This window comes from Muscardinus avellanarius, assembly GCF_963383645.1.
Source record: "Muscardinus avellanarius genome assembly, chromosome: 6".
In the NCBI taxonomy this organism is placed as follows: domain Eukaryota; kingdom Metazoa; phylum Chordata; class Mammalia; order Rodentia; family Gliridae; genus Muscardinus; species Muscardinus avellanarius.
The window spans coordinates 82,911,874-82,939,138 of record NC_137791.1 but is presented as its reverse complement, the minus strand read 5'-3'; the positions used below and the strand labels follow the sequence as shown (position 1 = coordinate 82,939,138).

At 35.3% G+C, this 27,265-nt stretch overlaps 1 protein-coding gene across 1 annotated transcript; it reads right to left on the bottom strand.

Annotated features, from left to right (window-relative positions):
- Positions 1–1,891: 1,891 nt before the first annotated feature.
- On the bottom strand, positions 1,892–27,265 carry UGT2A3 (UDP glucuronosyltransferase family 2 member A3; the record flags this gene model as incomplete). The annotated part of the gene is given in 8 exon segments (XM_080697503.1): positions 1,892–2,171; positions 5,760–5,979; positions 6,690–6,777; positions 9,424–9,555; positions 11,569–11,717; positions 24,294–24,381; positions 24,383–24,856; positions 27,104–27,265. Coding segments are annotated over 8 exon segments (1,593 nt in total).

The following is a 27,265-nucleotide window of genomic DNA, read 5'->3' as shown; positions in this document are numbered from 1 at the left end:
ACATAAAAATGAATAAGAAACTGACTGCGATAGCACATGCCTGTAATTCCAGCACTTGGGAGACTGACATAGAAGAACACAAATTTGAGGGATGCCTTAGCAACTTAGTGAAGTTTTAGTGAGATACTGCTTCAAGACAGAAAATTTTCAAAAGGCTGGGTTAGAGCCGGGCGTGGTGGCGCACGCTTGTAATCTCAGTACTTGGGAGGCTGAGAAAGGAGGATTGCACAGGTTCGAAGCCAGCCTCAGCTACTTAGTGAGGCTCTCAGCAACTTAGTGAGACCCTGTTTCCAAATAAAATACAAAATAGGTCTGGGAGTGTAACCCAAAGGTAGAAAGCCTCTGGGTTCCATCCCCAGCACCACACACACAAAAAAAGGCTGGGTTAGCTCAGAGGTTAAATGTTCCAGATTTAACCTCAAGTACCGCCCTCTAAACAAGAAAAAGGTGATTATTCAAAAATTTTCACTGAACTGTTGGATATCATTTCATCTCTTCAATTGTATATCAAATGCTTAAATGTAAATGTGACTTAGATTTGCCTTTAAATTGGGTTAGTGAAACTGCAATCTTTAATATGCTTGCTAAATTAATTGAAAGCTGATTCAAATGTAAATATGTGCCTTTAATAACTGTTTTGCATTGATATATATTAATTATACAATATTCCTGGTCTAGCTGGTTGGCTAATATATTCTTACTATAATAACTAACTTATGATTTAAGTTTATTGAAAACAGAGACTGGAAAATAATGCAATGATAAAAAATTATAAGAATGTATTTTATTTCTTGGCAGAAAATTAAACTTTAATTATGAATAATAATCACAGATTATGAGCATTACAAGTTTTTAGATATATAATGAATTCAGTTAATGTTATCAGTCATGTCAGTTGAAAGTTTCATAAGATCATTATTTTTTCTGTATTTATTACTGTGATTGTTATATAAATATTATCTATTCATCTTTAACATATTGCTAAGTTCGTCTTTGAGAAAAAAATAAAAGCTTGATTGAACTCTATTATTGAAGACAGTCCCTAAACACTTTCTCTACTGGAACCCAAGAGTATTTGTTGAAGAAAGTCAGGAAAGTAGACCATAGTATCTAAACGTGCTCAATGAAAATTCTGTAGACATTTCTTTTTATTCAGTATCATAGTTATAAATTCATATTATAATTCCCTGTAACATTGTGCAAGAAGACAAGTTTATTTTGATTTGCAAAGAAAACCATAGCAGGACATAGTGGCACGCACGCTTGCAATGCCCGCGCCTGGGAGGCAGAGACAGGAGGATCCCGCAGGTTCAAAGCCAGCCATGCTGGCTTAAGAGACCCTGTTTCCAAATAAAAAAAAGTATAAAATAGGTCTGGGAGTGTAGCCCGGAGGTAGGAGGGCTTCCAGCCACCCCAGTACCACAAAAAAAAAAAAAGAAAGAAAATCATAAATCTTCTCATTACACAATAATCTCCTTGGGGTGGTTCCTTGATTTCTGTGGCTTATGAAGACTTGGGAACTTGATTTCTGTGAGTTACCTGAAAATATCAAATTCTATTCACACATCATGTTTTCTTCAGAATTCAGCATATTGGTAGTTAGCATATTATTTAAGGCTAATATTTTTTCATTTATTGAAGACTAGAGCACATTTAGAAACAGTAGTGCCACTGTGTCATGAATAAAGCCACCTGGAAAGACAAAGAGTAATATATTCATTCATGATGATGCTGAATTCTGGAATTTATCTTTAGGCTAAAGCAGGGGAAAGGAATATTTGACACCAGGAGGAGAAAGAAATCTTGGTAAGCTTCTTTTGGTTAGATGAGGTAGGATTTCCCCATTTAAGACTGCCAAATTTAGGAATATCTAGTCTCTCTTTTTCTTAATCTACTCCCTCTTTTTCTTCTTTCCTGTCCGACACAATTTTTTACAAGAAAACAAACAGCATTTTGTGACCAATAATACAATAGTTGCTACACAGGCCAGTAGGAACCCAATGACATCTATAGAGTGGTACTGAATCCAGGTGAGGTCATGTGCAGCTGGGCGCAGGTGCTTGGCTCCTTTGTGCCGCATGACAAACTCGATCCAGAAAACTGCTCGGTCCAGGGGCTTCACAGGCTGATCATGGTGAATTCTAGATAACCTCATGGCATTTTCTTTATAGCTAGAAGGCAAATAGATAGATAGAAATTAGTTTTAGTTGCTTTTTATTAAAAGTAAGTGAATGGTACATGTTTTATGCTATATAAGCTAAGCTCCATAGATATGTTGAGAAAAAGTTTAATTCTTGCATAAACTTTCCTTTTCCAGTAGAATTTTAACTGTTGTAAAGGGAAAGGTATGGAAAAATGTATTCTTAACTTAGTGTGGATGTTAGGTATTGTTAGGTATAAAAATGCAACATAGAAGTAAATGAAAAGCCGGAGTTGGTGACACATGCCTGTAATCCCATGCTTGGATGGTTGGGAAAGGAGGATCAAAGGTTCGAGGCTAGACTCAGCAACTTTGCAGGATCCTATTGCAAGATAAAAAATATAAAAAGAGCCGGGCGTGGTGGCGCACGTTTGTAATCCCCGCGCTTGGGAGGCAGAGACAGGAGGATCGTGCAGGTTCGAAGCCAGCCGCGCGCGCTGGTTTAGGAGACCCTGTTTCCAAAATGAAAATGTAAAAAAAAATAGGTCTGGGAGTGTAGCCCGGAGGTAGAAGGGCTTCCAGGAACCCCAGTACCACCACCAAAAAAAAAAAAAAAATATAAAAAGAATGAGGATATAGCCTGGAGGTAGTAAAATTCTCCTGTATATGAAGAAGAGGAGGAGGAGGAGGAGGAGGAGGAGGAGGAGGAGGAGGAGGAGGAGGAGGAGGAGGAGGAGGAGGAGGAGAATAAAGAAAAAGAAAAAAGTGAAATATCCATTTGTGAATGTAATGTATACCCACATTTTTTATGAATAAATTTTTCTCTTTTCTAAACTATTGTACAGGACTGTCTCAAGGCCAAGATGGCAAATAATCCAACATTGTGAGATAATATAATTTAAACTACTTATATGCATGGTTGCCAACATCCGACTACTTCATATGACAAACACAGGGAATTGGTAGTGAACATTAAGTTACTTATTCTCTAGTGCTGAGGACTTTGCACTATAATTATTCTTTTGTCCATTTTGCATATCTGTGATGAAAAAGTATAATGCAATTATAATGTAATTATTAGTAATGTTAGTGTTGAATGAAAATACCAAGATAATTTAAGATTTGTCATATTAAAGGATATGGGTAGTTGTTAAGGTAAATAAAAATATCTTCCTAGAATTAGAATCCCTAATCAATATGGCACCACAATAGCAACAATTATTGGGTTAAATTAAATTTCTCCAGTAACCCTAAATGAAGGTCTATGATTTAAAAGACAAGACCTGTCTTCAATTTTCCTTAGCACTGATCCAGAATTACTAGGTTTCACTTCAGTTCATGTTGTAAAAGTTCAAAATAGATTCATGTGCATGACAGGACATCTTTACGATTGGAGAAAAGAGAATGTAGTCATCATTCACAAGGGAATACACAGTGCTTGTGGCTGAGACATGTGAGACCCTTAGTGTAAAGAATAATAGTCGTATTGTCATTCACTGTATTGAATCACGGGGAAAGTCAATGTAGTAATATCACAGGGTATTCTACTGCATTTAGACAAAGTGTAATTGTGGTAAAAGCATTTTTCCCCAAATCTGATTGTGCTCAAGAATTTTCTCTATTTATCTATAGAGATTTCAAATTTAGAATGCCCCAAAGTTTGATAGATAAATTTGTACATAGTGAATCTCCAAAAAAGTATGCTTTTTATTACAAATAAGACAGGAAAGACTATATTAATAAATGCATTATTTTATTTTATTTTACCTATTTTTTTTTTTTGCAAGTCTGGAGATGGAACCCAGGGGCATTCGACCTCCGAGCTACACCCCCTGCCCTATTTTTTATTCTTTATTTTGAAATAGGGTCTCACTAAGTTGTAGAGGGCCTGAATAAGTAGCTGACACTCTCCACCAACCGCAATCCTCCCATCTCAGCTTCCCAAATCCTGGGATTACACGCATGCACTACCATGCCTGGCTAAATACATTATTTTATAATGTTATGCAATAAGCTTTAAGTATGAAAAATATTTTGAATAATTAAATTACTCAGATTTTATATTACAAAATAATAGTTTGGGGTTGTTTTTTTTTGGGGGGGGGGTCCTGAGAATGGAACTCAGGGGTATTCTACCTCCAGGCTACACCTCCAGCCCTATTTTCCATTCTTTAATTTGAAACAGGGTCTCACTGAGTTGCAAAAGGCCTCACTAAGTAGCTGAGGTTGTCTGCCTGTGATTCTCCTGGTGTCTCAACCTACAAAATGCTGAAATTGCAAGTGTATTTCACCACGCCCAGCAATATTTTGTTCTTAAGTCCTTTTTAGAATAAAATAATGAAAGAATTTATCCATATATATTCTTTATACTCTACCACCTCGCTTGTGTTCCTATAATATTGTAGAGGTTATATTAGGTTTAAAATTTGGGTAAAGGTATTTCAATTAAATAATTTTTTAGTATTTACTTATAAGAGTAAATAAGAAAAGTATTTATGGCTCTGTTTTCCTGCATCAATAGTTTTCAAATCGAGAATCAAATTTAATGAACATTTTATGTATCACAATTAAAAGAGTCACAGAATTTACCTACTTTGATATTTAATAAAATAAGCCATATTATCAGCAAATAATAACCTGGTAATAGACTAATTGGTTAGACACAAAATCAGTATTTATGAAAAAAAGATTATAGTAAGAATTACTGAAACTTCTTAACCCTTACCCAACTCCTAAATTATGTTTTCTATAATATTTGGAAATTATTACTTAATCATTTAAAATAACTATTAATTAATAGAAGCATATGATATCACTGTTTAACACCCATTATGAATAGTTTCTTTAGACATTTAGTACTGGATTCATTATCACTTCGATTTTGTACTTACTAACTGGTTTATAATATTTAAAATAATATATCTTTTTTTTCTTTTTGTGGGTCTGAGGATGGAACCCAGAGGCATTTGACCTCCAAGCTACACCCCCTGCCCTTTTTTTTTTTTTTTTTTTTTTGGTGGTACTGGGGTTCCTGGAAGCCCTTCTATCTCCGGACCACACTCCTCCCAGACCTATTTTTCTTTTTTTTTTTAAACAGGGTCTCTTAAGCCAGCACGGCTGGCTTCGAACCTGCACGGTCCTCCTGTCTCTGCCTCCCAAGCGCGTGCGCCACCACGCCCGGCCCCCTACCCATTTTTTATTCTTTATTTTGAAACAGGGTCTCACTGAGTTGCGAAGGGCCTCACTAAGTAGCTGAGGCTGTCCTCAAACCACGATCCTCCTGTCTCAGCCTCCCAAATGCTGAGATTACAAGTGTGTGCCACCACACCCAGCTAAAATATATCTAATTATAAAATTAAACAGAGTATCAAAAAAACAATGTAAAATTTATATAATAATATTATTTGTTTTGAAAAATACTGATAGATCATTTAAAATGATTTTTGTTTTTCAATTTCAGAAAATTACCTCCGAATTTTAATATTGGAATAAATGTTTTTATATTATTCATATTATATTATTTGAAAATAAACTGATTAAAAAGGTACAAAGCAATGAAATTTTTCTAGGATGGTGGTTAACAAATGACAGTTAAACCCTTAAATGTAGCAGTACTTACGAAGGTTCATTAATGACTGTTTTCAAGGCACTCAGCAAATCTGCGCTTGTCATTGTGTTGAAGTTCACCTCCACAGCCGCTCCTTTGGCCTTCATGTGAGCAATGTTATCAGGTTGATCAGCAAACATGGGGACTCCCACAAGAGGGACCCCATGATAAATTGCTTCATAGATCCCATTAGTTCCACCATGGGTGATAAAAGCTCTGGTTTTAGGATGACCTAGTATGCGGATAGAATGAGAAGTGGTGTGATTTTTTATTTCTATTTTTATTTTTTTTTTTGGTGGTGGTACTGGGGATGAAACCCAGGGGCCTTCTACCTCTGGGCTACACTCCCAGACCTATTTTTATATTTTTTTTAAATTTGGAAACAGGGTCTCTTAAGCCAGCTGAGGCTGGCTTCAAACCTCTGTGATCCTCCTGTCTCAGCCTCCCAAGCACGGGGATTACAAGAGTGCGCCACCACACCCGGCTAGTAGGTGTGAATTTTAAGATAATACCTTAGTGGAATTTCAGAGTCAGAAGGAATTGCGAACTATATGAGTCACTGAGAAAGGCAACATTTTTTTTTTTTTTTTACAAAACTAAGCAATGGAACACTGCTACCCTCAAAAACTGTGATCCCAGAAAGAGGAGGAATTAACTCCTTCTTTATTGTCTAGGATGGCATTTCTGAGTTGGTGATATCTAAGCTGAGATTGAAATTTGAAGCATGTTGAGAGTCTTAACTGAGGATGCTTTTTCATGAACCAGGGAAAGCATGAATTTATAACATCAATGGCCAATTAATTGGTTATATCTGCTTTAAAATAAAGTCACACATAAAATTTTAAAATAATTAGATATTTTTAATATATATGCTGTTACTTATCAGTTGCTTAACTTGTATGTTATCCAAATATACAAGCTCTCCTTTTCCCATGGCCTTACCAAGAAGGTCATTTTGGGGTATCCAATCAAAAATCCGAGTATTGGCTCCCAATGTGTCTGGCTTCTTTCCTTTGTATCTCCATAAAACCTGTGGAAGACAATGCCATAGTTTTGCAAGTAAAAATACACAATCAGGGAGTGTTAAGGCTGTAGCACTATTTGAAAATCAGACAGCCTCCATACTTTAGGTGATAGTCAACAGAAGTAAAAAAGTGGCAGTTGGCAAACAATGAGATCTATACTAGGACTTTGAATATATGTTTGTTTGTATAAGGATTGTGCTAAAAGTATATTAGGTAAAATAATATTTTTTTTTACAGTACAGGGAATGGAACCCAGAGGCATTCTACCTCTGAGCTACACCCCTAGCCCTATTTTTTAGTATTTATTTTGAAACAAGGTCTCACTGAGTTGCAAAGGGCCTCACTCAGTAGCTGAGCCTGTCCGTGAACCACAATCCTCCTGTCTCAGGAGGATTAGATGGAGATTTGCCATTATATTCTATTCTCCTAAGTGTGCCAGTATTGGGAAGAGGCATCAAAACGTATTAATGTGCTGGTATTGGAAAATTGCTTTGATAATTTCCAAAGTGTAAAATATAGTCAGAGCTTAGGTGCTGTGCTAGCACTCAGACAGGGAGGGGGCTGCAGTGATTACAGTGCAGAGTTCCTCTCTGTCTTTGCCCTTCATTCTAATCATTAACCCATAGTGCCTTATCAACTGAAGCCATTAGCCCTAAAACTACAAGAGAGGCAACCAGTGCCTCTGTTTACCTCCTCTCCTCTGGGATCCGGCCTGGGTATAGGAAAGGTAAACTTTGTGTGGGGCTTCAAAGCACCCTAGTTGATGAGCAACCAATACTGCTCAGTACAACAGAGCCGAGGGCCAGGTAGATTTTTGACCCTTGCACTTAGGAACTGCACTGTCTGGAGACAAAGAGGCACCACCTGGCTAAGGAATAAGTAACTAGCCCATTGCCTTGATAACGCTGATGAGAAAGATACCAATACAAAATCTATTTAAGGATTGAGATCCCCAAAAGGGGCTGGAGTTCCATTTATGGGCTCCCCAGCATGCAGGCCAGCATGCTGCTTTTTTTCTCTTCTCTATTTCCTACTGATCTATTTCCTACTAATTTTGTAATAAAGATTTGTTAAAGCTGCACTGAGCTGCCCGTTAATTTTTCTATTCAACCAACCTTAGTTGAATAAGAAAAATAACCCCATTATTTCAAACCATAACACTAAGGAATTATTTTTGTACCAGTATTGGGAAGAGGCATCAAAATGTATTAATGCACCAGTATTGGGAAATATTTTCAATTTTCAAAATATATCTTTGGTAGTAAAAAAAAAAAAAAGCCAGGAGCTTCGAGGAAAGGGCTGCAGATTTCCAGGCACCAAGGATAATTAGCGAGAGAATAGAAGTCCAAAAGCCTGGGGTCTTTTTATATTTCTAGAAGAAGCAAACTTCCTCAAAGATGTGGGGGAATCCCAGACTCCCTATAAGCAACTTAACACATTTTGGAGTATAACAATTTTGTTGAGATTTATTTATTTATTTTTGGTGGTACTGGGGTTCCTGCAAACCCTTCTACCTCCAGGCTACACTCCCAGACCTATTCTTTTTATATTTTTATTTGGAAACAGGGTCTCTTAAGCCAGCGGGGCTGGCTTTGAACCTGCACGATCCTTTTGTCTCCACCTCCCAAGCGCGGGGATTACAAGCGTGCGGTGATTACACCACACCCGGCTTGTTGAGATTTAAAATATTTTTTTAAATATTATTTTCTTTGAGAAAAGAAAGAAAACAAATTACAAATTAAATACTAAGAGGTGAAAATTTTAAGAGATGAGTGTTAAATAAAAAACAAAATTCCTAGTTAGCAGAATTACCTTATACAGTTTTATTCATTAATCTAAAATATAAAGAGTTCTAGGATACTTAATGCATATGAGTATATAGAGAATAGAAACATAAAAGTAGTAAAGAAGGTAATGGTTTAAATAATGATACATACTATCATTATTCATCTCAGTGAAAAGTAAGATTTGGAGGGAGGGAGGGAAGAATTGGAAGAGAAATATACCAACGGTTTTGTGCATGTATATTTCTATGTATACTCTATGCCTTAGCATGACGTATAATTACAATGCACCAATAAAAGTATAAATAAAGAAGGTAAAAACATAGTGGTAACAATCAGAGTTAACTGAATATCACAAATCAGAAGATGCATATTGTTGTACATATTAGAATTATAATTATTTTTAACTGTATAATATCCAAATTAGAATAAGTAAATCTAGGCTTCTACTTCTAAATCAACCACACTTTGATGATAAAGTTTTAATAAGACTCAGAAATTTTGAGTGTTTCTGTTACCATGATGTCTCTCTCTTTTCCTGGACCATGAAGCTCACATCAGAACTTTTGGTATTCATCAGTGCAGGACAAAACATTCCAAATGGCTTACATCTATATCACTATTTCATTTAAAGTAAATTTCTAAAAATATCAATACATTTCTGTAGTAATTACAAGGTTCAGTAGGCAAGTGATCAGATGTGTTCAAGTACACTTTTTAATGTTATACCAAAATTTGCTTGAAGCTGAGATCAGTCTGGCTCAGTGTTTAATGAGTTTAAATTTTTATCTAGAAAAAGTGCTATTGGCTCCTCCCCTTTCTCTGATTAGTACAAGGCTACTCTCCTGGACCAGACTTGGCACTGACCTTCTGTGGAATCTGAGCAAGGCCAGAAGCAATGAGATTGGCCTTTTCTTCTGTGAGGTTTTTGACCATTGACCCCAGAGAAAACACCACAATACCATCTTCACCTGAACTCTGGACAAATTCTTCCATTTCCTGCAGACACAAGATTCTTTCTGTTAAAAATGTATAGCATCATAGGGGAAAATCACATATATTAAAGTCATTATTGGTATTTCATATTGCTTGAAATCTATGTCAACAGAGAGGCTGAGTTTGCACTTGAATAACAATCATTTTGTAAAATATATCCATATTGTTTTTGTATAATTTTGCATATGTTTAAAAGAGGGGATATGAGGCCGAATATAATATTGTTATATAACTAATAATCTAGTGAAATCAAGAATTCCCCTGGGACGCAATTTAACCTATAATTTATTCAATAGATTATGCTAGTTTAGCCAGGCATGGTGGTGAGTGCCTGTAATTCCAGTACTTGGCAGGCTGAGACAAGTGGATCGCAGGTTTGTGGCACTCCTCAGCTACTGAGTGAGACCCTGTTGCAAAAAGAATAATAAAAAAGAAGCCTGGTGTGGTGGCGCACGTTTAATCCTAGTCCTTGGGAGGCTAAGACAAAAGGATCATGCAGGTTTGAAGCCAGTCTTGGCTACCTCTTGAGGATCTCAGCAGCTTAGTGAGACCCTGTTTCCAAATAAAATATAAAATAGGTCTGGGAGTGCATTACGGAGGTAAAACACTCCTGGGTTCCATCCCTAGTACCACAAAAAAAATGCCAGTTTTCCTACAAACCAAATAAGTGAATATTTGTCTTCTTGTCCCATATTGATAATTAACTATGATGCTATTACCATGTCTATTTATTGTTTTATTTTGTTTCTCAGTACTGTTTCTTTCTAATATTCATGGAATTTGAAATTTATTATTTGAAGACTTTGAATGTGAAATACAATTTTCTTTTTATTCCCCAAATTCTGACATCCTATTCATAAGAAACCAATACAGCATTTGAGTCTCCCAGTTTTATTGCCATAACTATATGCTAACAACTTTCAGTCTGTTTGTAATACTTTCTGCCAGTATTGAGACCTTATATTAGTCAACTATTTCTAGAAATAGCCTAATAATTCTTTTGGCTCTGTAAAATGAATGAGTCAAAAACTAAACTCATCATCAGCCAGGCATGGTGGCACATGCTTGTAAATCAGTACTTGGGAAGCTAAGAAGGGAGGATAGTAGGCTCAAGGCCAGCCTCAGCAATTTATAGAGAATCTCAGTAACTTCATAAAACCCTGTCTCAAAATAAAAAATAAAATGAGGCTGGGGGTATACTATAAAGATAGAATGCCCAAGAGTTCAATACCCCCCCAATAAAACAACCTAAACTTATCATCAACTCCATGAAGTTTCTTCGCCAAATGTTTCCTATGACAGGAAATGTCACTACTATCTGTAATTCCCCAAGATCAAAATCTAGGTGTACTACCTCATTCTATGTCTTCTTTTAAATCTTATTCAACAGATCCTGTGCAGTCCATCAAAACTTCTCATGTTTGATAGTCTTTCTCTATCAAATAATTTTCATCAATGTCCCTGTTTATAACTTTTCAGGCTGCTTGGGATGACTAAATCAGTCTTTTTAGTGACACTTATGACTCAGGTTTTCTGTCCGTGCACTCCAGTATACACATCATATATATTATATATTAAACATATACTATATATTTCTTTTATGTTATTATATATAATATTTATGGTGTATAAGTATACCATATATGTTATATATAAAGTACATAATATACATTCACTATATATTATATTTGTTATACATATTATATATATTTCTTCCTCTACTTCAGTATACACACCATGTATGTATAATATGTATAATACGCATACATATTATATAACACTGTATTTATAAGTACATATTTTAACATATCATTCAAATAAATTTTTTCTTTAGCTAAATTTTCAAGTAAAGTCCAAAAGACTAAATGTCACTCATAAAATACCCCCATTATTAAGAAAACAAGTTTGGAATGGCTGATTGAAGATATTCAACAACATGTCTCTCTTATTGAGGCTAAAAATTTAAAGAAAAATAGTATTATAAGAAACAGATAATCACTACTGTCACAAACCCACCTTAGGTAAAGGCTTGGCAGGTTTACAGTGCAATCCTCCAACAAATTCAAAATTAGGTAAATATGGACGAGGAAATTCAAAATCCCAGTATGTCCGGATTAGCCAAATTTCAGCTTTCCCCATAGTCTCACATAAGGTAGTGGGTCTTCCTGGAAAACAATAAAGATGGGTGAAAAAAATTAATGTACTCATTTTCTGAGGGGAAAATTTACCTTTAATTACCTTATTAACTATTAAAAATTTAGTTGCTTTCCAGTACTTACGACTATACTCACATCTTCCACACCAAAGTATTTATGCTTTTGGAATGCCTTTAGACTGAGGATGAAGCTCGTGTTAGAACACTTGTCTGATCCGAACAAAGTCCTAGGTTTTAATTCCTAGAATCACACGAAGAATTCTAGGATTCTTGTTTAATGTGTGCTAGATTATGTCCTACTTACTTCCCTAGGTGAATTTTATGAGCCTAAATTTTATATCAAATTTTAAATAAGACCTAACTTAAAATATTTACTAAAATTGTATTTTTAAAGCAACGATTCAAAATTACAAATATAAAACCAGTGGAAAATAAGAAAAATAAATTTGCACAAATGAATACAAAACTTAGCAAATTATTCCATGACATTTAAAAATGTTATATTGAAGAATTTTTTTAGAATTTTATTGGTGCCTTGTAATTACACATTGTAGTGAATTTCAAAGTGATTCAAACACACATGCACAGATCACTTGGTGTATCTCTCTACACATTCCACCCCTCTATCCTCTCTTTCTTCCCTATAGATGTTACTGGGATTGGTTAGTGATTTACTCAAATATGAATGTAACATATTTTTGTCATATTATGTCATAACATAACATGTTTCCTTCCTCAATCCTTTTTTTCCCTCCCTACCTCTCCCTCAAATTTTTTCCACCATTCTATTGGTCATTTATATGATATCCCTTTTGTTTCCTACTTTCTACCTTCTACACATTAAAGAAAACATAGCACTTTTTACTTTCTGAGACTGGATGATCTCACTTAGCATAATATTCTCGTTTCACCCATTTTCTTGCAACTGACTTAATTTTGTTCTTTATGACTGTGTAAACTTTCATGCCACATTTTCTTTATCCATTCATCTGCTGAAGGAAACCTAGGTTGGTTCCATAATTTGGCTGTAATAAGTATGGGTGTGTAGTCATTACTATAGTATTCTGACTTTAATTCTTTTGGAAATATACCAAGAAGTGGTATAGCTGGGTCTTATGGTATCTCTATTCCTAGTGTTTTGAGTAATACTTAAAGAGCACATGCTAATCTCTATAGTGGTTATACTAATTTATAATCCCACTGAAAATGTATAAAAGGAATTATAAAACAAAAATGCTGAATTAAAATTTACCGCCAGCCTTAGTGGCACATGCATGTAAACCAAGTACTTAGGATATAAGACAGGAGGACTGAAGGTTATAGGCCAACCTCTAAAACTTGATGAGCCCCTCAGCCAATTCATAAAATACTGTCTCAAAATTTAGAAAAATAGTAAAAATAAAAAAGGAGTAGTGGTATATTTCAGAGGTAGAACGTCACTGAATTCAGTCCCCAGTACCAAGAAAAAATATCATCAATTCTCTTTAATATATTTATGTAAAATAGTTACAAGCATAATGAATAATTACCAGAATAATGTCATTAATAAAATAATTATTACATGTTAAGTGTCAAGTAAATATTATTACTGATTGAATCTATTATTTCAAAAGTACATTATGAATCTAATATGATGGCTTTAAATTCAAAAAACTTTGATGGAGAACTAAGATGTTGGCTTAGAGTGACAGCAGGATTCACCACACTGAGATTTGCAAGTCAGCAACTGGGAAGACTGTTTTTTGACAAGAAAGGAAAGCAGTGGAAAAACTCAAGAAAAAACAGAACTAGAAAAGTGGCAGAAACAGAACTAGAATAAGGAGCAGAGAATTGCAAAGGGCTCCTCACATACGACCTGGGAAACGAAGACCAGAGACCAGCTCAGACACATCTGGGTTAGGCCATCCTAAAGGAGTTGGCAGCTTCTGGCACTGTGGCTTCCAGAAATTTCCAGGAAGAAACTGGATTGTTGTGTGACTAACAACTACAGACCATCATTAAAATTGGTAGGCATTTCACCCCAGGCTTGACAAGGACACAGAAGACAAACGATCCAGCCTGACACCAAGGCAGCAGCTGAACCCATCTCTTCAGGAAGGGATCCAGAGCATCACTCACCATCAATTTAACAAACAATTATCAGCTGGAGAAGCAGGCTTTCCTTGGCCACAGGGACTTATGTGGCAAGAAAATAGACTTGTACGGGGTATGAAACCTTGCAAACCATACCTGCAGAGGCAAAGGTGGGGCCTGCTATGGAACACAGCAGAAACATGAATTAGTAGATAGCACCTAGAGACAGAGAGTAGGGAACAGCAGTCTGCAGTTCATGGAGCCCTGGTAAGGTCTGTAAAGATTACCATGGGACACTGACTCATGGTATAAAGAGTCTTTACTCAAGAGTAAATTTAAATTCAAAGAAGACTAAAGACTCTTTAGACCTAAAGAACACTATAAACCAAATAGACCTAATGGACATACACAATATATTTCAACCAGCAACAGCTGAATACATATTCTTCTCAGCTGCCCATGGAACCTTCAAACTAGCCCACACTCTGGATCACAAAGCAAGCATCAGCAAATTCAAAACATATAATTTTCTGCATTTTTCCAGGTAACAGAATTAAAGTAGAAATCAAAAACAGGAAGAACAATAAAATTATATAAATATATGGGGACTAAATGATACATTCTTGAATAAAAACCTGATCAGAATAGAAATAAGGGAAGATGCCAGGCATGATAGCACATGTTTGTGATCCTAGCATTTGGGAGGCTGAGACAGGAGGATTGTGGTTTGTGGACAGCCTCAGCTACTTAGTGAGGCCCTTTGCAACTCAGTGAGACCCTGTTTCAAAATAAAAAATAAAAAATAGGGCTGAGGGTGTAACTTGGAGGTATAATGGCCCCTGGGTTTCATCCCCAGTACCGCCAAAAAAAAAAAAAAAAAAAAAAATGAAGAAAGAAAGAAGGAAAGAATTCTAAAAAATTCTAAAATTAAATAAAAATAAAGACATGACCCAAATCTATGGAACATTTTGAAAGTAGTGTTAAGGGAAAACTTTATAATACTGAGTGCTCAAATAAGAAAAACATAAAGTCACCAAATAAACAACTAAATAACATACTTCAAAGTCTTAGATAAACAGAACAATCTAATCACAAAACCAGCAGATGGCAAAAATATAATTAAGATATAGCAGAAACAAATGAAATAGAGAGTAAATAAAAAAATATACAGTATCAGCAAATCAGAAAGTTGGTTCTTTGAAAAGATTAACAAGGTTGACAAAGCGCAAGCCAACCTAACCACAAGAAAGAGAAAATCAACTCAAATTATTAAACTCAAAAACAAAAAAGGAGACATCACCATGCAGTGGGGAAATTAGAGAAAAATAAGAAAATATTTTGAAAATTTATATTCCAATAAACTGGAAAACATAAAATAAGTTGACAGATTTCTAAACACATAGTACAACCTACCTAAACTGAACCAACATGATATTGAAAACCTAATCTGACCAATAGCGAGCAAAGTAACAAAAACACAATAAAAATTTTTCCATAAAATAAAAGCTCAAGCCCAGATGGGTTTCCAGCTGAATTCTACAAAACATTCAAAAAAGTACTAATTGTAATACTCCACAACTTGTTCTGGAAAATCAAAAGAGATGGAATTCTTCCCAACTCCTTCTATGAGGCAAGTTTCATATTACTATCAAAACCAAATAAATATACCTCAAGAAAAGAAAATTACAGACCAATATCACTCTAACATAGGTGCAAAAATTCTAAACAAAATAATAGCCATGTGCATTCAAAACCATATGAAGACAATGTATACCATGACCAAGTTAGTTTCATCCCAGGGAAGCAAGACTGATTCAACATATTCAAAGCAGTACATGTTATTCACTACATAAATAGAACTAAAAACAAAAATCACACGATAATATTAGTAGATGCTGAAAATGTGCTTGACAAAATCCAACACCCATTTATGTTAAAAAAAAAAAGTGCAGAAAAAAGGAATAGAAGGAATGTATCCCAACATCATTAAGGCAATATACAATAAGTGCAAAGCCAACATCATATTGAATGGCGAAAAACTTCAAGAATCTCCTCTAAAATCTAAATACATACTAAATTGGTTAATATTTTGCTTAAAATAATATTTAAGAGGACCGTTTCACTAATTTAAATGGTTAACATTGGTTTGTTACTGATAAAGAATATAAATTTCTTTTTTCTTTTTTTGGCGGTACTGGGGTTCCTGGAAGCCCTCCTACCACCGGGCTATACTCCCAGGCCTGTTTTATACCTTTTTTTATTTTTGGAAACAGGGTCTCTTGAGCCAATATGGCTGGCTTCAAACCTGCATGCCGAGGCGTTAGGCCGGTGCGCTTGTATATCCTCTCAAGTCTTATATTCCAATTTGATGTGTGATTACAATGCACCAATAAAAATAAATTTAAAAAACATAATTAAAAAAAATTTTATTGGTGCATTGTAGCCATACATCTTAATGGGATACAAGACTTGTGGAGACATACACACACACATCACCCAATGAGCCCTTACCCAATCCTCACCCCATTCCCTCCCCATCCCTCCTACCCATGCTTGGCTTAGTAATTGACTTTGATATGTTTAAGTACATCATGTGCTATAGAGAGGTTACCTCTTCCCCCCTCCTAATCCCTCAGTTAGGTTGCCTTATTTGCTCTTCAATACGATCTCCTTCTTCATCTACTAAAAGCCAAGCTGTGGTCTATTTGAAAAAATACAGAAGTAAATCTTTCTTATGTCATAATAAGAAAGATTTTCCTCATAAAGAAACTTCTCAATTTACTAGCTTCTGTTAAGTTTAAAACCTATCAGTCATCCCCTGATACTAAAAGAAAATAAAAAATGCACCACAATCTGTGAGAAGACATCTGTAGTACATAAAATTAATAAACAGTTGTTTAGAATATATAAGAAATGTTCTTAATCAATAATGAAAACACAGCCCTAGAAAAAAAATAAAAGAACAAAAGAAATGAGCAAAGTATTCATTTTAAAATAAGCATAGCCGGGCGTGGTGGCGCACTCTTATAATCCCTGCACTTGGGAGGTAGAGACAGGAGGATCGTGCAGGTTCAAAGCCAGCTGCACTGACATAAGGGACCCTGTTTCAAAAATATAAAATAGGTCTGGGAGTGTAGCCCGGAGGTAGACGGGCTTCCAGGAACCCCTGTACCACCAAAAATAATTAATTAATTAATTAAGCATAAATAGACCACAATAAACTAAAACGTTACTCAGCCTCAGTAATTATCAAGGAGATCCAAATAGAGAAGAGGTTATAATTTTAGACATATCAGATTAACAGAACTTTAAGAAGTAGTTTTTTGGGTGGGTTCTTATATAAATTAGAATATCAAAATGGTTGAATAATTTTGTGAATATGCTAAAAATAATTGAACATTTAAAATGCATACATTTATAATAAACAAATTATATCTCAGTATAACTCTTAATAAATTATTTGATAAATTATGGTTTTTGGAGCAATGAAAACTTGCACATTCTGTACATATAATAATAAATTTATATAATCCCTTTTGAAATTACCTAATAAAGTGAAACATATAGTTTATGAGAAAATGTAAGCATACAAAGAGTCAGTGAGAGTACTTACAGCAAAAAAAAAAGTTTACTAAACATAACAGAGTTAAAACTTTGCCACATGTCTTAAGGATTACATTTCATCTACAATATTTTTACATATAGAACATCATTCATTTCTCAGTTTAAGCATAATATAACAAATGTTCCTATAAATTATTGTTTTCAACCAAGGAAATACTATTCTTCAAAATAAAGAGGAATTAGAGAGTTCTCTTGTAAAAGCATAGAATACATTAATTTTCTATATTTGCTATTTTCTGGTAAACTTACCATTTATTACTATGCCATATCAGTAAAGAAATTACAAAACAAATCTCAAACTTTCTTTTTGCTCTTTCCATATTTTCCCTTATAGACAATCATGTTATCTATTATTATTATTATTACCACTAAATGATATCCATAGGTATTTCAAAGGGCATTATTCAATTTAGAAAAATAAGTTGGCAAACAGAAAAGTTGATTGAAGTGTCCAAAGCAGGCATTCCACGTATCTTATACTTCACTATCTAAAAACTAAAATGATGTCCTGCTTATGAAATGTAGTTACTAATATATTACATGCTTAATATTATTTAATAAAATGTAGTTATTAATAAAGAGGAATTTAACTATTTTAAATAAATATATGACATGTGGCAAATATATATTATATACATAAGCATATATATATATATATATATATATATATTCCAGATACTATTTATATATTACATATAAATTTTACCTACATATATATGTAAGTAAAATTTTAAGTGAAATAATCTAAATTATTTATCTTCAACTCAGTGTGTCAACAAAGTAAAACTATTTTCAAAAGACTGGTGCTTTATTTATACTGAAAAAAACACTCATAAAATCACACTGCAAGCCGGGCATGGTGGCACAAGCTTGTAATCCCAGCATTCAGAATGCTGAGACCAGAGGATCGTAGTTCGTGGACAGCCTCAACTACTTAGTGAGGCCCTTCCCAACTTAGTGAGACCCTGTTTCAAAATAAAAAATAAAAATAGGGCAGGGGTGTAGCTCAGAGGTCAAGTGCCCCTGGATTCCATCCCCAGACCCGAAAAAAAAATAACACTGTGATGTACTGTTTACTGGATATTAATTATTTACTCTGACTAACATGATATACATTACTAATCAGTGGCCAATGGTACAAAATGTTACTCATTGTTTAAATACTACATGTATAGGGAAGTTTGATTTGGGTGGAGTTTTTTAGGTTTGGGTAGTTTGGTTTTATTGTAAATGAAATAATTATACTTTGTAGCTCTCCATCAATATATGTAGAAAAGTAGGAACTTATCAAATACTTCATTCTTTAGATTATTTTTAACATATTTCAAAACAAGATTAGTTCTATCTATACATAATTAGGAGAAGTGAAATTATTTATGTTTTGTATTATTGGCTCACGACATAGACTGTGTATATTTATGTGTATATGTGTGTGTGAGAAAATAGGAACACCTGTTGTTATTGTTCAAATATGTAAAAATAAAATTGTTTTAAAATAGCTCAAAAATTTTATTGTGAAACCATAGTACAAATTTAAAACCATGTCAAAAATTAATGATTATATTAATTTATTTATGCTGTAGAGCTAACGATGTTTTAAATGGAGTTATTTAACAGTTATTTGAAAGAGTATACCAGAAAATAACAAACAGTGCTGGGAAAGCTGGGTATCAATATGTAGAAGAATACAATGCTATAAAAACTTATGTTTTCCCAAGATGGGGTTACCTACTTGGTTTTTACACCCAGGAGAAAAGTATAACCAGAAAGCCATACTCATGGAGCCACTTTATTTATTGACTGATTGATTGAATGATTGATTGAATGATTTTGCTGTCAAACCCAGGGACATTCTACCTCCAAGCTATCTCTCCAGTTCTATTATTATTATTATTATTATTATTATTATTATTATTATTAATTTTGGTGGTGGTACTAGGGGTGAAACCTAGGGGTTTTATACTTCTAGGCTATACTCCCAGACCTATTTTTTATACTTTATTTGGAAACAGGGTCTCACTAAGTTGCTGAGAGCCTCACTAAGTAGCTGAGGCTGGCTTCCAACCCGTGAGATCCTTCTGTCTCAGCCTCCCAAGCGTGGGGATTACAAGCCTGCACCACCACCCCTCTCTCTATTTTTTATTCTTTATCTAGAAACATGGTCTCACTATGTTGCAGAGGGCCTCAAGAAAGAGCTGAGGCTGTCTTCCAACTGGTAAGCCTCCTGTCTCAGCCTCCCAAGTATGTTGTATTCCCAAATACAACATACCACCACACTCTGCTAAGCAGCCACTTTGAAGACTCTACGTAATTTAAGTAAAATGTCTTCTGACTTTAGCTCTTCTTATATTCTCCTTTATAATATACAATGGTATTTTGATTTTTTAGGCTCATAGAGCAAATGGAACATGATGCCGATGCCCAAATCTTCTCAACTGAGTCCTTATAAAAATGTCATTTGGACACTTTAACCACACTGCAAAGACAGATATCTCAATTTATATTGATTCAAAATTAGAAAACATGTTAATAAAGTTAACATCACTGTTGGAAACATTTATTATTTGACTCAGCACACTACTACTCTCTTCTACCACATTATCCCATCCTTGGCATGATACTGTTCAAAACAAATATTGTATGGACACCATTCAGGGAGACAAAGTAATTACTCCCAACTTGTATGAAATCAATAAATCTACAAAATACATTCATGAACAATTGGGTCATGTTCAAAATACAATTAGAATTTCCAAAATGGTTGTGGTCATGCTTCAATCTCGTACTCTAGCAGTGAAATGCCAGTACGTAGTTATTCATAAATTATGCTCTTTCTTTCAACTATAAGCCAAAACATTCTGAGCTTCATACTTTTTGTACCATCTTATGGCGGATTATAACACTTTTGCATGGGCTAAACATAAACCTTCCCAACATGTTTTCACACATATTGTCCTCAGTTGAAGAGGTACTCTTGTTTCTTCTCTATGCTTGTTTTGGATGGTTCCTGCTCCATTGTTGTGCCACTTCCCTTTGTACTCACCCCCAAAACTTTCTGATTCCCTTTGCTAGTCTATGACCTATGCTTCAGGAATCAGGGAATATAATGTATAGAACATGAGATATAAAATAATTTTTATAAAACAACTTGTCCAGATATGTCAACATATAGCTCAGACAACTTCAGAATCTCAAACAACTTGTCTGGCATTTTAGTACAGGGGTACAGGGCTCAGAACAGCATGTCTGTACTACATTTGACAACAAACCCTAGGATCTAAACTGCCTTCTCGCCTTTGATTAAATTAACTCATCAAAACATTTGTGGCTCCTGACAGGAGTCTCACAGGGTTCAGTAAGCCTAGTTAAGCTTAGTAGTACCCCACAAGAACTCTAAAAAAAAACAAAACAGCTTTGCCTATGAGCAGTACAGTGAGTGTTTCCTATACCATGACAAATTTACCCACATGTATGGCTCTGATCCAATGACTTACTCTTTTCACTGACTTAGAAATAGTATAATTCCAGCCTTCTTTGTGCCGAAGCCAACTTCTAAATTTCCTCTTCCATTCCAAGACTTGGTTCATTATTTTCTACTCCATGTTTGTTTGTTTGTTTGTTGAGTGTTACTTGTTATGTATTTTAAAATGTTCTAGTTCTAAAAATTATTTGCTGTCTAGCATACTGGTTTGACCAGTGAATTACTAGATTTATACAATGTGATGACGCTTATGCATTGCTAATTGACTTTGAAAAAGCAGCCACCCAGGATGCAAACTTAGCTTAATTTAGACAATTTCCTGATAAGTTCCTGTGCACATTAACCTTTAAGTGATAAATTTTGTAACATCCTTGAAAGAATCAAATTGTATGTTAATGATTTATTGAAATTAGGACATTATGGCCTTTTTCTCACAACAGTGAGAAAAACTAGAATCAGAAAGAAATATATCGTATTTTTTTCCTCTCCTATGTGAAATCTAGAGTGAAAAAACAGAAAAATTATGACATGAAAGTAGATGGGAGACTATTACAGTAGAGAAAAGAGATACAAGTCATGGAGGAAGGGAGAGTGTTGGAGATACTAGAGAGTGACTTCATCAAATTACATTTTAGTGTATATATAAATATGACAGAATAAACACACCATTCAGCATAAATAATATACACTAATTTAAAAAGTGATTTAAAAAGAAAATCAGTATTACAGCCTGAATTGTGTTTCCCAAACTTCACCTGTGGAAGTCTGACTATATTTTGCATGAGGATTCTGGAAGTGATTAAGTAAAGTAAAATATATACTACATTTAACTTCTTAATAACTTTCAGGGTTTTAAATTTAAATTTGCAGGTCAGTATCTTCTACTCACTGAAGTACCATTCCAAAAATGTTTTAATTATAACCAGTTGTAATAAAGTAGTTCATATGATACAGTGAACCTCTAACTTGTGAGGTACATAAAAATGGAAGGTACCCTGGTCCAAGAGAAGAAAAGTATAAATATGAAAATAATAATTTATTTGCAAAAACTTATGAAGAAAGCTGTAGATAAAAATTATGTACTAAATTTAATTTATTTCTAAAATAGCTCATATATAGGTTAATTACCCCCAAAAAGGCAAAGAGATATTCTTTTACTCATAGAAAACATTGAGCTCTTTACCAATAAGAAGGTTAATGCTGCTGGGCGTGGTGGCTCACGCTTGTAATCCCCGTGCTTGGGAGGGGATCCTGTCTGGAGGATCATGCAGGTTGGAAGCCAGCCGCTTGCTCTGGCTTAAGAAAGACCCTGTTTCTAAATAAAAATATAAAAATAGGTGTGGGAGTGTGGCCCAGAGGTAGAAGGGCTTCCAGGAACCCCAGTACCACCCCCCCCAAAAAAAAAAGAAGGTTAATGCTGTAGAAAAAGGAAATAAAGTATAGTTGAAGTTTTTGCTCTCTTATACTTTTAGAAAAGCACCATCAGCATCATCTAATAAAACAACATTATTTGCATGTGGTTTTTGTTTTTATTTGTCCTTATGACAAGCTATTATGTTTTCATGTGATTTTTGTTTCTTTATTTGTTCTGATGAAAAGCTATTATGTTTCAAGGAGTCTAATAAAACACTTTAATGACTATAAAGGAATAACAATAGCAAAAATCTCATCTTCCCTTCCCAATTAGTTATTTAAAAAGAGCTCATTGCTTCTACTTCAAGAACTTTATATGAAAATCTAATACTAAAAGCATTCCATTAATTTTTCACTATTTTATTTTAACTTTCAAGAATTAACAGATCACAAAAAGGAGATTTTCTTACCCAATACTTACCCATAAAACTTATTCCACAACTGATAGTCATATTGCTGGAGTCAAAAACAACTAAGTATTATATTTTTCACTCTTTTCATAAATGACATTCTGTCTATTAGTTGCCCCATGGCAGCAAGTCCATAGGACGGTGGGACTGGAAGTTGCCCACAGTACTTTTCTATACTGTTGCCCATGGACAACCTTAGTGTGTACACAAAAGGGACTGACAGCAGCTCTGCCACAGCTCACCACAGGGAATCACAGGATCTATAAGCATTGAATCATAGTTGCTTTCCTGCAACTTCCTCATGAGTGACTCAGTGTGGAACTGTATTGATACAGAAAAGTTTAGCATAGTGAAATGCCAAATAACTTGAGAGGTATTTTTTTTTTATTTTGCTAAAGATAAAGACCCAGAAGAGGTTGATTTTGAAGAAGAAAAAGGAAAAAGTAGCATCAAATATAAGAGAATTATATTGAGTTGCATAAATACGATTTCCAGGCGACTGCTGAAATTCAAGTATAAAAAGTTAGAAACAATGACAAGGAATATTTGACAAAATGATAAATGTACTGTAAGAAAACACAGATAAAATTATATCTTAAAGGGTGAAAGTCCTTTGAGAATGATAACCCTGAAGCAATTAAAAAAGAAATAAACCCTAATTAATTTACCTACATACTATGACAAGATCCATCATGTGCTATGAAATACTTTACGTACATCAAGGTGGCACACATGTGTAATCTCAGAACATGGAAGGTTGAGACCAGAGGAAAACAGGTTCAAGGATAGCTCCTGTAACTTCTAAAAACTCTCAACAGTGTAGGAAGTCTCTTTTTCAAATATATAAGGCAAAAATCTTCTAGGATGAAAGTCAGAAAACTGAAGAAAGAAACTGAAGTTATTCAAAAATGGAAAGACCTTTCATGTTCTTTTCTTATTTATATGTGGAACATTCTGAAAATGATAGACATTTAGACTGTGCTTGGTGTCCTCTTCATGCCCCCATCCCCTTCCCCTTCTCCTCCTCTCAACAGTGAGTGTCTAGGTTAACCATGCTATCTTCATATTCTTATATATACTCTAATGTAGCTCCTCCATTAACCAACCTCAGCCTTCTTCCTCTCCTATCATTTTTGTTTGTTTTGCGGGTCTGGGGCTAGAACCCAGGGGCATTCGACTTCTGAGCTACACCCCCTGCCCTATTTTTTATTCTTTATTTTTGACACAGGGTCTCAGTAAGATGCAGATGTTCTCACTAAGTTGCTGAGTCTGTCTGCGAACCACGATCCCCCTGTCTCAGCCTCCCAAATGCTGGGACTCAAAGCGCTCGCCACCACAGGGGCTGGTTACTTTTAGAATTTCTTACAAAAGCTTCAGTGGTTGTAAAGAAGTAGTAATGATGGCCAAAGAGTACTTGTATTGCCTCCCTAATTAATTATCAACAAACAGTTCATTGATATGACTTACAGTTTCATATGGATATAAAAGTTCTTAAGATACATTCATTTCATTTTTCTAGACTTCTCATGAGCTTCTTAACTGTCCTTCAATAATTAGCAGAGCACAGAAAAGGAGAGTTTCTTACCTAATGCTTCACTGTAAAACTGATTCCACGACTGATAATCATATTGCTGGATCCAGAAGTCAAAAAGCAATGAAAGCATTATATTTTTTCATTCTTTCCATAAAGGTCATTCTGTCTGTTAGTTCCCCCATGGCAGTAGGCACATAGGAAGGTGGGGCCAGAAGTTGTCCGCAGTACTTCTCTATACTGTTGCCCATGGAAAACCTTAGGGTGTACACAAAAGGGACTGACAGCAGCTCTGCCACCAGCTCGCCACAGGGAACCAGAGGGTCTATAAGCATCGCATTATACTTGGCTTCTTGCAGCTTCCTCATGAGTGACTGATTGTAAACTATATGCATACAGAAGAGTTTTAAATGTACACTTGCTTCAAGAAGGAATTCTTGAATTTTTATTGCTGCTTCCAAGAGTGGCAACTTTGGTATGATGTTTAGAGCTAGGTCTAAAAACTCATATAGTAACTTTTCATACCTATCTTTGTCGTCTGGCATAGGGATCACCTCAAAGTTAAGTGGAGACGGTTTACTGTAGTCAATGAGGAAAGTATGGGATGGAGTCAAAACCGTCACTTCGTGTCCCCTCTCCAAAAGTTTCTCAATGATTGTCTTTACATTGAGCCAGTGACTCAGCTCACCAGGCCACACCAGGAGCTTCCCGCAGAACCCACAGCCAGTCCAGCAGAGCTGCAGCAGCAAAATCCTTGAAGCCCACTTCACAAGCATCATGAGACGTCTGCCCACACTGTTCTGGAGACTCATTTCTGGGTTTATGTGGCAACCTAAGAACTAGGTAAATATTAACCCCAGGTGAAAGAAAGGCTACACATGGGAGAAGTTTGTCTTGTTATGGACCTAGCATAGCATCTACACATTTGTTTAGCAGTGTTATCATTTGGAATGGAACATCCCCAGATCTGACATATTAGAGAGGGTAGCCATGTTGGAGGTGGACGTGTTTGCAGGAATAGGTGAGTTCTGAGAAGTGGAGATTATATAGGTTGCACATCCCATCCCCTGGTTCTTTCTACTTCATGCCAGGTGTCCTGAGGAAGTGCAGATGTGGCAGAAGCTAGTCCCAAAATCAACTCTGTCTTCTGAACATCTGCAAATTTCTAAGCAAATAAAGCTGTCTTCCTCAAAGTGTTGCAAATCAGGCATTTAGATCACATCAAGGAGAATGCTGACTAAACTAGAAGATTAGAACCATACAAATATTTCTGACAAATAGGTTCCAGTATTATAAGAATTATGTTTTGAATATATTAAACAAGTAAAGATATTTTTAAATTAGTAATTTCTATGCCAGGCGTGGTGGTGCACGCTTGTAATCCCCAAGTATGGGAGGTGAAGACAGAATGATCGCGCAGGTTTCCAAATAAAAAATAGGTCTGGGAGTGTAGCCCGGAGGTAGAAGGGTTTCCAGGAACCCCAGTACCACAAATAATAATAATAATTTCTAAATAAAATAAATCATTTTAGTGCAATTTATACTATGTTGTATCTTATGGAACATGATAATTGAAAATTGGGCAAACAAAAGATGTAGATTTATGTAGGTGACCATTGGCATTATATCATAACAAATGGGTTAACATATTAAAAAAGCTACACTGTTCAGAACTCCAGAGAACGATGCTATGACTTCTATATGAACTGGACCAGGAAATGTTTCTAGAATTTGAGGAGGCATGTCAGGTGTGCCTAGAACCAGAGATGGCAGAACACAGCTATTACACCAGAGATGGCAGAACACAGCTATTATTAGACCCCTATTTTTCACACTCCATAAAAATTGTACCATATTTTAAAAATCATTAACCATGATTTTTTTGTTAAAATATTGTGAGTATTCTTATTAAGATGAGAAAATATCAGTGGTATGTACTAAACACACAGGTGGACTTAGTAACATACACCTAATCCCAATAGTTGGGTGGCTGAGGCAAGAGGGCCACAGGTTTGAGACCAGCCTCCTGAATTTGGCAATTTAGTAATGACTTAGCAACTCAGTGAGACAATATATTAAGTTTCATGATATCTTAATAAATACTTTCATGTTTATAAATAAGAAGTATAGATGGTAAAAATTTGTCTTTTCTCCCTAATTGGTTATTAACATAGATATAATCTATAGCAGTTGCATGTGAAAATAAAAGTTCTTAAAGTATATTCATTTCATTTTTCTTTCCTTGAGCTTCTTAAGTGTCTTTAAACATTTAGAAGAGCACAAAAAGAGGAGAGTCTCTTACCTAATGCTTCACTGTAAAACTGATTCCACAACTGATAGTCATATTGTTGGATCCAGAAGTCAAAAAGCAGTGAAAGGATTATATTTTTCACTCTTTCCATGAAGGTCATTCTGTCTGTTAGTGCCCCCATGGTATTAGGCACATAGGAAGGTGGGACCGGAAGTTGCCCACAGTTTTTCTCCATATAGTAGCCCAAGGAAAACCTTAGTGTGTACACAAAAGGAACTGACAGCAGCTCTGCCACCAGCTCACCACAGGGAATAACAGGGTCTATAAGTACTGCATCATAGTTGGCTTCCTGTAGCTTCCTCATGAGTGCCTGATTGTAGATAGTATTTGTGCAGAGAAGTTTAAAATGTGCAGTTACATTAAGAAAGAATTCTTGCAATCTTTTTGCTCCTTGCCAGAGTGGCAACTTTGGTATGATATTTGCAGCTAGGTTTAAAAATTCCTCTAGTACCTTTTCATCCTGTTCTTTGTCCATTGGCATAGGGATCACCTCGAAGTTAAGTGGAGATGGTTTGCTGTAGTCAATAAGGAAAGTATTGGAAGGAATCAAAACCGTCACTTCGTGCCCCCTCTCCACCAGTTTCTCAAGGATGGTCTTTACATTGAGCCAGTGACTCATTTCACAAGGCCACACCAGTACCTTCCCGCAGAACCCACAGCCAGTCCAGCAGAGCTGCAGCAGCAAAATTGTTGAAGCCCACTTGGAAAGCATCAT